Source organism: Lepeophtheirus salmonis, chromosome 4 (assembly GCF_016086655.4).
Source record: "Lepeophtheirus salmonis chromosome 4, UVic_Lsal_1.4, whole genome shotgun sequence".
Classification (NCBI taxonomy): Eukaryota; Metazoa; Arthropoda; class Copepoda; order Siphonostomatoida; family Caligidae; genus Lepeophtheirus; species Lepeophtheirus salmonis.
The window spans coordinates 44,799,771-44,812,353 of record NC_052134.2 but is presented as its reverse complement, the minus strand read 5'-3'; the positions used below and the strand labels follow the sequence as shown (position 1 = coordinate 44,812,353).

At 31.1% G+C, this 12,583-nt stretch overlaps 1 protein-coding gene across 46 annotated transcripts in view; it reads left to right on the top strand.

Moving 5' to 3' along the window:
* LOC121116051 (uncharacterized) overlaps positions 1 to 10,152 on the top strand; it is a 222,217-nt gene extending 212,065 nt beyond the window's left edge. For 45 of the 46 annotated variants that reach the window (XM_071887962.1, XM_071887954.1, XM_040710251.2 and 42 more), the window contains 6 exons: positions 4,004 to 4,247; positions 5,734 to 5,890; positions 5,983 to 6,155; positions 7,826 to 8,010; positions 8,068 to 8,181; positions 9,434 to 10,152. In XM_071887962.1, coding sequence (XP_071744063.1) covers positions 4,004 to 4,247; positions 5,734 to 5,890; positions 5,983 to 6,155; positions 7,826 to 8,010; positions 8,068 to 8,181; positions 9,434 to 9,531 — 971 coding nt within the window. In that variant the 3' untranslated portion in view covers positions 9,532 to 10,152. Of the gene's footprint in view, positions 1 to 4,003; positions 4,248 to 5,733; positions 5,891 to 5,982; positions 6,156 to 7,825; positions 8,011 to 8,067; positions 8,182 to 9,433 lie in introns of those variants that run through there. The other variant, XR_005863752.2, reaches the window with a different exon arrangement.
* Positions 10,153 to 12,583: the final 2,431 nt, after the last annotated feature.

Here is a 12,583-nt window from a genome sequence, read left to right as displayed (position 1 = left end):
TGGATGAGAAAAGAAGGAAAATTAGAGGAGAGGTAATGTAGGGGAGAAGATGGCTAAAGAGGTTTTATAAGGAAAATAGATAGCATCAGAATTAGACGTGGGTTGATATTGTGTTAAAAAAGGTAAGATGACCTTTCAAATTTCGTAGGCAAGGTACATTTAGTATACTCGATATTTTTATGTTAGCACACTCACCATAAACATATATTCACTGTTTCCGCTGTTTAATTTGTTTAGTTTGTTTGTGAGAAGCATAACGGTTAGAAGTGTTTTGCATGTTCCGTGTTTTCTTTCCATTTCTCCAATGGGATGTTCCATTGGGACGATTGGGATTTGGTTTCGATATCATAACGATATAGCCATGATTATTCACCAGTTATGACTTCTATACTTTATGCCTCTCACAAACAAACAAAGCATATTATAAAGCTGACACAGTAAATATATGTTTGTGGCGAGTGCACAACTAAGAAAATAAAAAAATCGAGCATACCAACCGTACGTTGACGGCGAAATGAATAAAGGCATCTTACTTTTTAAACACACCTCGTATAAGACCGAACTCACATAAAATTCATTGAAATTTCAATGTTTGCTCCGATATTTGAAATGATGGAATCTGAAAAAAAGGAGTTAATGGAAGCATAATTCTTCTTCAACTTTTATAGCAAACGAATACTTGAAGCACAAAGTATTCACACTTAGATAAATTTATTAATGCATCTGTTTTGACTTAAGTACTTCTTATATAAAGTCCAACACAAAGTTTGCCTCCCTGGTTATGTAAAAATACACGATAAACCAAAGAGCCACATGGTAACCCTGACAGTTTGAAGAATGTATTGGAGAAGCGAAAGAATAATAATCCGGAAGTTTCATTAGATCAGTTACAATCAGATGTTACAAGAGAGAAAGGAGAAAATCAAATAATTCGGACATTTGATAGAATTACTCCGATATCGATCCCCAATTCTACCTTGAGTTCAAAAAGGACTTATAACTATAAATCCGCAACAAATCCTCAGGGTTATGCTCCGTCTTTTAGGATCACAAACGGATGTTCAATAAGGTTTTGAATGTAGTTGAATCTATTGGGCAAAGGATGTCCATTACTCAGGAATTAAATAATAATGACAACTGCTTAGGAAAAGAAAATTGATTCTTCAGATTACCAAATCCAAGTTAGCGGCCAGATAAAAAGCATACCGGATTTACATAATTACTCAAATATTATGTACAGAAAAGTGAAAATGCAGGTGTGTTTTTAAGTGTGCGAGAAAAAAATTGTAGAATAAACTAGTACAAGCAAATTATACAGTTGTATCCTTACACACTTAAAAATAGACATATTTTCACTTCTCCAATTATTACTTACAAATTTATATGAAGATTGACAATGTATCCTCCCATCATTAGAAACAAATACTATCCTCGATATTTTTTCGGATTAAAAAAAGAAACTTAATTATACATATATGTGTACTCCCGAAATAATTATTACATTTCTATGAGATCATTGTTGTGTCAAATCTGACAGAGTCACCGGAAATTGCACTAAAAAGTAGACAAAAATAATCATTTAACGAAAATTATGATGTTTTATTTTATTAGCAAGACCATATCAAAGACAAAGGAAGACTCCTAACTACACCTAACATTCAATAATAAATCAATTAATTCCGTTAATTTGAATATATTGCCATAATTGAACGCAATATGGCATAAAGATTACAGGGGTTGTTTATCTCTACGTATGAAAAAAAAAGAAACTAACCCTATAAACAATTCAATGCTCAACTCTATCATCTAGTTAAACAAAGTATTTGAAAGCTTGTAAATTGATATTTGTCAGAGATAGTACTTAGACTTGACTTAAAAATGAGTCCATATTTCGAAGACTTTTCATTAGACTTGCTCTCACAATCAAAGGCTCAAGACATGATTTCAACTCGATGGATTAGACATGTGACTCGACTTGGACACAATAATAATTTTATTCGGAATTGAAGAAGAGCTTTAAAAAGAAAAAGGGAAAAGTAACGTTACTAGATAAAAATATTGTATGACTTAGACTTGTGAGCATAGACTTGGGACTAATTATGAAAATGTGTAGAATGGGTATGTTAAAAAAGAAACCGAAAATCCACATGGTACCCCTGAGGAGAGAAAGAATAATTCTCAAGACGTTTCATTCGATTAGTAACAACCAGCTGTGACATGAGAGGAAGGAGAAAAGGATATACAATAGGACATTTGCTAGAATTACTCTGATGTCAATCCCCAATTCTACTCCAACAAGGACTGGCAATTATAACTACGCAACAACCTCAGGGCTATGCTCCGTCTTTTATGAGCACACTCGAATGTTAAATCAGGTTTTGAATATAATTTTATCTATTTAGGAAAGTATTTTCACTACTCAGGAATTAAACAATAATGACATCTACATACTAAGGAAAAGAAAATTTATTTTTTTATACTCCAGATTAAAAGGCCATCTAAAAAAACACACAGATTTACATCATTACTGTATAACGACTTGTTCTTGCCCCTAATATCTACTTACTAACGTTGAGCAAAAAATACTGAATGGAGCGACGTAACTCAGTCAACAACGCGCTTGTGATAAATTATTGTGAGATTTATAAAAATCTTAACATCATATATATATTTTTTTTAAAAAGGTTTCGTAGAATATGAAAGTATAATCAATGTAAAAAAAATACAGTTTAATTGAAGTACTGATTTTTATAACTAACACCATCATTTTTAATTATATGAACTTTCTACTCTACAGATTGCGTGTTTTTAAAATTACCTTTGCATGGTTAAATTTTATTATTAAATTTAAAAACATATACCTTGAAAATTTTAAGGAAAAAAATAAGTTCCTGCTCTACAACTTAATCAAAAAAATATATATAAGAAAAGTTTTACTTAGCTAAATGATGGCGTTTAAATTTTGTATTATACTTGCGATCATGGCTTTTGTTAGTGATATATTGATAATCAAATATTCATCCAAATGCATATATATACTGATGCTATACCAAGCGGTCTATTAAAATCAGAACATTTTGAATTTTAAAATTCAACAACATATAATTTATTAATTAACATTAAAATTTCAACTAAATTAATGCTATAAATAGATGTGTGTCTGAGATCACTTAATCATTAATGTAGCTGTTCTTAGCGGTAATGATGGCTTCCAAGCGGAAGGCCTGACACCCGTTGCAGATGTAGTCCTCTGTCATGAGGTCCCAGTACTGGCTGATAGTGCATTTGAGAGCATCGGTGTTTGGATGACGGACACTGCAGGCCTTCCCCTCAATCCAAAGGTGTAGTTGAGGTTATTGGCATCAAGGCTGTAGAGGGCTAAAAGAGTCAAAAAAGATTTTAAAATAATCATGCAAGTCTTGTAATGTAAAAAATGGGTTTATTTTATTGCTGGTGTCAAAAGTGGTCCCTCCACCCTCAAAAGGTTCTTTCCATCCCCTTTTTTGATAGCTGTATAGACAGTCTGGTACGTAATGCCGAAATCTCTTGCATTGTCTCCCATGGACTTTAGGGCATTGGCCTGGGCTGTTTTCTTTAACGCCTCTGGGTCCAGTTTAGTCTTTTTTTGACAGAACCCTTCTTCCTCTCCAAGGTTTTAGACTTGCTGACGGCAAAGCAGTGGTATTGAGTCTCCAACTGCTTTGAGTGAGTGAGTGATTGGAAATTAATCGATAACGTTCAAGTGTTATTTTCTCGGCTTGGACGCTTTTTTTTTCTATTATAACTAATTGTTTTATATCGAAATATGAAATATGACTCCCCTCTATCAATTATTAAGTTGGTAAGTGTTCATATTTCAATGTACCACACGGTATACAAGTTATAGATTTCCATGTTTATTATTCAAGATTGTTTTTATGTTGACAAGGAACATATATTTATATTCAATTAGCCTTAGTTTAATAATTAATTATCCATAATCTTTGTTTAAAAATGTCATTAGAAATGTTTGGAATTTGTTTGCAAAAGCGTCTCTCAACAACAACAGATGAAGGTTACTACGTTGTTACTAAATTAAAACTTGGAACTCAAGGTCATGACTTGTCTGCAAATGATTTATACATTGGGGATTATCTCGTGGAAATTAATGGTTTTTCAATTTCTCCGAGTAATGATGCAAAAGCTAAAAGGGTTCTATTGGACTCTTATGGTGATGGATCTGAAGAAATTGAATTGACAATGCTGAGGTAATATTTTTATTTTTTTACATTTTAGTGTACGTTGACTTGAGTGGAGCCTAATCGATAAAATAGAAAAGGAAAAAAAGAAGTATAAAAAAGTTAAATAGCTACACAGGCCTGCTGCCCATTTATTTATATAAAATCATTTCTACTATATATTGACTGTTTTATTCCTACAATATTGTTTAGATTATAGATGAACAATGAGTTTATTGAGGATAGTTATTTAAATAAATATATTTATCAATAAGGATATTTTTAAGGGGGAAGGAAAGCTGGGCAAATTTGCTTTTTGACAAATTTGAAATTAACTTCAATTTTTAGAAAATAGGATTTTTAATTGTGATTGTTATATACATTCTTCAAAATTGGGCAGAGCTAATTGCGCCTGTGATTCCAGTACTATTGGATAGATTCCTACAAGGTAGAAAAGAAAAAAGGACAAAATTAATGGTCAAAGTGTCATTGCGGAGATAGAAATCGCAGAAATCCCTAAATTTTCTTTATATATCTTAGAAATTGCAGCTTATGATGCAAGAAGGAATCATATTGAGCGAAAATTTGTGCCAAAGTTTCATAATAGCTACTACATTTATTAGTTGAAATTCTTTAAATGGCTTTAAATCAGTTTCATTATCAATAAAATCTAAATTGGGCCTTTAAATATATTAAATCACTTAGGGACAGCAGCACACGAAACTCAAATCATTTGATAAGTTTAGTGATAATAATCAAGCCGACTCAATAAAAATAGGAATTCGACTCAAAAAATCATCGAATCAAGTCAATTCGAATCGACACAGTACTATTATATTTTTAGAAAAATAACATTTATGAATTTTTCGGTCTAGTTTATTTTGGCGCGAACATTTTCGCCGCCAGTAATTTAGCCTCTTGTAAATTTCACTGCATGACAAATTCCCTACCTTTTTATGTCTTTATGCTACTGGTTCGCTCTTTACATTTAGACTTTACTGTTGAAACATTCATTTCTTTCTATCAATGGAGTTTCTATGAATAAGACAACACTACTCAATGAATCCTTTCGAAATAAACTCATAATTCCGGATCAGTGACTCCTTTGTTCTTATTAACACTTTTCCCGCTTTATTTATGCGCTATTTTACTTTTATATTTTTCTTCTGATCTATACTGCCCTAAGGTCCTTAATCATAAATTTTGTTTTTACCTATTCTTCCCAATGACATGAAGGTATTCTATGACGTGTAGAATTTCTTAGAGACAAACATACCTATTGGACAAAATAAAATTGGAAGTTTTTTTTTGTTTTTTGCTGTATTTTGTCTATAGCTGAGATAAAGTAAATTTTGAACCTATGATATAATTACATAAAAAAGCGGCAAAAATGTAATGCAGAAAAATTTCCAAGAGTAAAAAATGTATACGGCATAATTAGCAGTGGTAAAAAATTTTGCTCCATAATTAGTGGTCATGAGATTGAAAATACATAATATGCATTTTATGAACTTAGTAATCCCTACAATTGTGGTATTCCAAACGTAATTGAGAGTTGCGAATTCACAAGCAAACAAATAACTGGAGATGTTCCGACAACGAAAGCGTATGAAGACGATTTAATGGTTCGAAATGCTTCTAGAAAAGGTAGAAGATATTCAAATAAGGATAAGGTAAATAATTTATTCACGTATCATTTACTTGATACATATGGATACAACTAATCATTTCTCTACTATTCAAACATCTCTGTTACCATGGACAGAAATTAAATGATAGTATTAATTTTGGACAAGTAGAGATACAAGTATCATATGACTACACTGCCGAAATATTTTATGTAACAATTGTCAGAGCAAAAAATCTTCGAAATGTCGATTATTCCCCAAGTTCACAGCCAGATGCTTTTATCACTGGATATCTTATTCCTACTAAGAGGTATGTTCATAATTAGAGTTGTTAATCGTAAACGTGTACATTTTCTGTAACTAAAAATGACCTCAAATATTAAAATGGTAACTTGGATAATTCAAATAATATTTGTGAGAAAAAAAGCTTAGCTGTGATGACAATTTTATTAGATTAGCTGTAACTATGAAAGGGAAAAAATGAACTCAAACCCAACTCTGTATCAAGCAAGAAAATAGGAGGAAATTACTCCGTTTTCGATCCTCAATTTTTCTCTCAGCCTAAGAAGATCTTACACTTATAACCCCCCTCCCCAACAAATCTTCTGCTTTACTTTTAGTCATTCTAAGGACTAATGTTGTGGCTGTCTGTATTAAGGACTGAAGACAGTAGTCCCTTCCAGTTCAGTCCTGTATATCAGTCCAAAAAAAACATGTAAAGTTTGGTAATTACTGACGTTACTCAACTTAATTCCTTCTTTGTTTAATCGAATTGGAGGATCGGCAGACCTAAAAATCGGACTGAACTGGACTGAATAAATAAAGACACACACGCGGGGTTAGACTTCATACTTAAATGTTCTTTAATTAAGAATGAAAAATATTGATAACAGCTTTAGAAAATAAAATAAAGCTCTGTTGAAGTATCTATGAACAACAAAAACTCGTACATTAAAAATTCTTAGGAATTACATCCCATAATAAGTATATTCAATAAAGATATTAATAAAAAGAGTTCTAGTAAGTATGACCTAAAACGTGTGCTATTTTTTTTTATAGTTGACAATCTGAAAAGTTTTGTTTGATTTTTCAAAGATATTATCATAATTCTAGAGTAGAAAAAATCTAGCAATTAAACTAATCATTAGTGCGTGTGCTCAAGAAAGACAGAGAGTAACACTAAGGATTTGTTGGTGAGTTATACGTCTAAGTCACCATTATACTTATCGTCTGACTAGAATTAAGGATTGGCATCAGAGTAATTCATTTTTTTACTAAAAAATTTAATATATAAAGTTTTATTAAGTTTTTCAAAAAATTTCTCAAAAAATTAAAAATTTAAACTTTAATTTCTTATTTTTTTTTTAAATTAATTTTTGTGAATAGCTTTGGATTTTGATATTTTTTACCAAACAATTTCATATTTGAATATTTTTTACAAAAAATTTAATTTTTGGGAACAGCTATAGATTTATGAAACTCTCTTCGAAAAAAATTAATTTTTTCATAATAGCTATGGATTTTTTAGATTATTTTTACAAAAAATTTAATTTTTGAAATTTCTTAAATAAAAAAAGTTATAACTTTTTTGTGGACAGCTGTGTATTTTTGCAATTTTTTGAGAAAAACTATGGATTTTTGAAATTGTTTACGAAAAAATTCAATGTAAAATTTTTTTTTCAGAAACATTTAATTTTTTGTGGCAAGCTGTGCATTATTGAAAAAAATTTCATATTTTAAATATGAATTTATATTTTTTCCCAAAAAATATAATTTTTTATATATTTTGCCCCAAATTAAAATCCTGCGGAAGCCCCTGTACCTTAGCTACTTAATAGTTAATTTAATCAAACATTATTCTAACTTGCCTAAGTTACCATGTTAATTTTTAATTTTTGTTATTTTTACACACGGGTAAGTCATTTGATTTACAACCCTATTAATAAATATGTAAATATCTAATTCAATCTGCCCTTTCAGTGTGTGCTCTATGAGAAAAACTCGCTATGTTTTAGCGTCTTCGTCACCCTGTTGGAACCAAACCTTTGTCTATCCAAATATAACATTAGGATATCTAAAAACCAAATTTTTAGAGATAACAGCTTGGAGCTACAATCGACATGAGCAAAACGAGTTTTTAGGAGAAGTTCTATTGGACTTATCTGGTAGATTGACTTTTTTATAATAATATACCTTACTTCTTCTTTATTTTTCCTACCTAGAATCTTCACTATTGGATGAAAAAACTACTTGGTACCAATTAAGGAGTTTGTCTCCTTATTCAAGTGACGAAAGGAATCTCAAGTCATCATCTGCTCTCAACAAAGAGAAACAAAGTATGTACACAATATAATCAATGTATGACCGGTTTTCCTGTGAGGGGGAGGAGTGTGTTGACTCTTTTATAATTTTTATATATTGAAGTGACAATTTCAATCTCATTTAAGAAACTATTTAGAACTACTTCTTTTGAATAAAAGGATTGACACCTCTTTTTTACAAAAAAAAAAAATCGAGATTTTTGACAGATTTTCTTGTAATATTTGATGGATATTACTAAACAATTGGAGTTTTAAATTTTTACGACATGGAGGGGGAATTTTTTTATAGGGGGGTAAGAGTTTGAATTATTTTTTTTATCCTAGACAATCGTGAATGCAACTTTGGAAAGATTTTATTGACTCACTCAATAATTTAACTATTTTTCCTCCATAATATCAACCATTAGTCCAATTAAAACAAAAAAATCTTGTGAAACTAATTTCATCATCAGACCACGGACAACTGAGATGGAGGCCAAAAGAATTCATGTGTCAGAGCTTATTGACGCAATAATGAGTTATGAAAAGATCTCCTACATCGTCCCCAAGGGTCTCATTACCAATTTTTAAAAGCTGAAGGATGACAACAAGAAAGGAAGCCCGGAGTTGTTGGGCAAAACTGGAAATGGACAGCGGTCTTTTTGAACTTCTTGGTTTCCAAAGAGCCTCTAGATCGGCGTGAACGCGTACCTGGAGCCCATAGAGACAGCGGTCTTTCCCTGATTGAAGGCCAACTACCTCAAGGGAACTATGTTTTCCTGCAAGGTTCTACCCCACCCTGGCCACAAGACCTATACCGCTTAAAATTTGCAAAAAATACAACTTGGGTGGTTGAGGCTACCGTCCTTCCCAGACTACAAACCCCTTTACTGTGGTATCTGGGATGTCGGAATAAATAAGTGAAGAAGAGCTACAAAGCCTTCTGACCTAGGATCGAGGCCATGGTGAAGGTAAAGGATGGTCACTTTGATATTTAATTGTTTATATAACATTAAATAAATATATAAAGTCTCATTATCTGACTAGTTGCATTTAATGAGGATTTTGAGAAAGTTGAGGTTGGAAAAATTCGTTCACGATTAATTTGGACACATTATACTAAGTATATAAAATATAGTACCTTTTCAAGGTTAAGGGCCTGATAACCGGGCCTCCTGCAAACTCCACCTATAGAGATTTAAAAGTGGCCCAAATGCCCCCTCTCCTTTTTAAAACCAGCACGTACACAATGTCTTAATACGTTTATAACTTCATTTTTTTTTTCCAGAATTTGGGAGAGTAACTGCCTTTAATCGTACTCATTACGACAGCTCCAGAGGTGGAAATCGTCAAATTCAAAATGGGCCTTTGCTAATGCGCTCCTAGGGAAACAGGGATCACTCTACAAACTACAACAAATCATACCTACAATTTGCATGCATAATATTATATTGATTCATCTTTGAGACGCTTGGTTGGCTGTTGATCTTTTCAATGAACACTACCACCACATACCTACACTAGTATTTATTTTTTAATTAAAGCTTACAAGCCGTGCTGTGATACATGACGATGATTGAATGTCACACCCAGTTATCCACTACATAATATACTTGTGGACTGTATGAATATGCATTCATCCATGTTGATATAACTTACTCCTTCTCCCCATAAATAGAAGCTTAACACACTATTAATTAATTACATTGTTATAAGTATTACATTTTTTTATGCTATAATGTATTATATCTCTCTCTGTACATCTGAAGTATTTTATTTATTTCGTATAATTAAGTTATTTATATATTTTGTGAAGTTGTTCTTGTTACTGTCACACACATATCAATGTTTTTTTTTGTTTTATAACAACAAAACAGGCATCTATAATTCATATCATTACTGCTCTTGTTAACTATTGCCAGATCATTATTAATAACTTATTATTTATTTATATTTATGATTATTATAAAAAGTTTGTTATTTAAAATAAAAAATTATACAATGAAAGGATCTACAACAGTTAATTAGCTTAACCTACCAGGTGCGTTCATTTTCTTAAACACTTACTGATAGGATTGCATCAGTCCTTAATGTGGAGCTTAAAATCTGTTCCGTATCCTATAGAATCTTTTCACTAACGATATAAATTGCATCATAGTTGAAAGAGATACCATCTGGGGGACTCAAAGTTGAAATTTTTACTTGATAAAATGGACATATATCCACTAAATATTAATGAAACTCGATCAAATGGATTTATGGTTTTTAAAAAAACTTGACACTTGCATTGAATACTACTTGATGTCAATGATAAATACTGATATTTGAATTAGATTGAAGTAATGGATAACATATATGTATACTAAAAATCATTTTAAACAGATAGATTTATAAGTTTATTTTTTTACTTTTTGGATAAACTAAGACGATTAATTGTAGAGTAATAAAAGAAAATATCTTATGATTTCCATTTTAATAGTTTAATTTATAGACAATATGGAAATAAGAGAGTATAAAAATGTAATAACATATTTTTAATAAATTTTAGGGTCAGATATTATAATATAAAATTTTGTAATAGAGGGATATATTTTTGATGGACGGTAAGATTAAATTCCTTTTATTTGTTGGTCCAATTTTGACATTCAATAATTGACTATTTTCTTTAATATTAATGAAAAATAGTTCTTTATTTTTATAAAACATGGTTGTTTGGGCCCCCAAAATGACTGATATTAACCATACTGAACCACAAACGAAAACGGTCTACTATGAGTTCTTGAAAAATGTCCAGTTGGGTAAAGTTGAATCGACACATGATTAAAGGACAAATCCAGTTTTTGCGTGAGTGGTGGTTGCTGGTCAAAGATAAATTTGCGGGCCTTTTTCTTTGTAAAATAAATATTTGTACTTTCCAAGAAAAAACTCGGGGATACATCCAACACGAGGCCGCAGTCAAGAGACTTCTTGTCGATGATTCTTATTTCTCGACGTTTCATTAATTAAGTCATAATGGTTACCAACAACTTGGTAAGAGATATTACTTTACCAGTCAATTTCTAACACAATAAACTCATCCGCTAGGGTTTCAAACCAGTTTATTGATCTCGGCTTCAACGTCCAAGACGTTCTATAGGTAATTCTGACTGAAAACTATGACGTCACTTAGATTCATAATTAAATATATGTGGCTCTTGCGTCCTATAAGGGTACGTTCTAAGGATTTAGGAAGGAACGTAAGGGACGTTAAAGTTTTGGAACCAAACATTCATATTTACTAAAATATATTTTAGGTACAAGGATTAACAGGATTATATTTATTTTTTATGATGATTTAAATATTATATAAATAACCAAAGTCTTAGAAAATAACTTTATGGAGAAAATGGTTTTCGAAATTGATAAGCTAATTCCAATCCACAAACTTTTTAGATATTATACAAAACACCCATAGAGATTTCTACGCAATTAGGAGGGTCAATACATAGGTGCAGTTTGTGGAAGGGGTGAGTGCCAGCCTCTCTTACCCTTTAGATTTACTATATGAACATTAGGAGGCCACAAGACATATAACATAAATTTTTTTCTAAAAAATTTGAAATGCATACCCCCCTCCCCCCCCATTTATTCTCTATTCGATCTCAGCTACTCAAATATGAAAAAAAAAAAAATCTGTTTAAGACAACAATGAGAGGTGCCGACGATAGCTTGACTTGATTGTTGGGTGGACCGAGAAATTTGCATTCAAATAAAGGTTACACAAAAATATATTTTAACTCGTTTCGCTATTAGTAAGTAGATGTATGCCTGTTGGAGATACTTCAAATTCAAATTCAAAGTTTTACACAAGTAATTGATTAAATTGTGTTTCAACTTTCTCAGTTCCACCCTTTTCTATATAAAGTAATGATGTTGAGTTTATCTTTCAGAATTGATAAATAATTCCTTTTTTATTCATCATAATAGTATTCTAACAAGTCTTAGTATATTTGGAAGTGAGGTTTTTACATATTACATTTTAAATTTCAATATAGAGAAATGTCGTGGCCTTGTTTGATTTTAACTTCAAAGGCAAATATATACTAGGAGCTCCAAGATAATATACATTCTGTTTTACTTTTTTTCTGATTTGTATCTAAACAAGTTCATACTAATTTCACATGAAATGATAACCCGAAAAATGATGTTGAATATTTATTAATAATTATTCTATCCAAAGAAAAGATGGGGCGAACACCATAAAAATAGATTTTAAAAATAAAGAGCAAGATGTTGTAGCTTTACGTACTTTGGGATGGAAAATTACTGCCTGCTTTGAATAACTGGAAGATGAAAGAAGAAATTTTACCAATTTTCTTTACATATGGAAAGCATTCCTTGACTGGGAACTCAAAGAAAATGTGCAAGTTATCAGCTGTGATAAAATAACTTAAAAGAC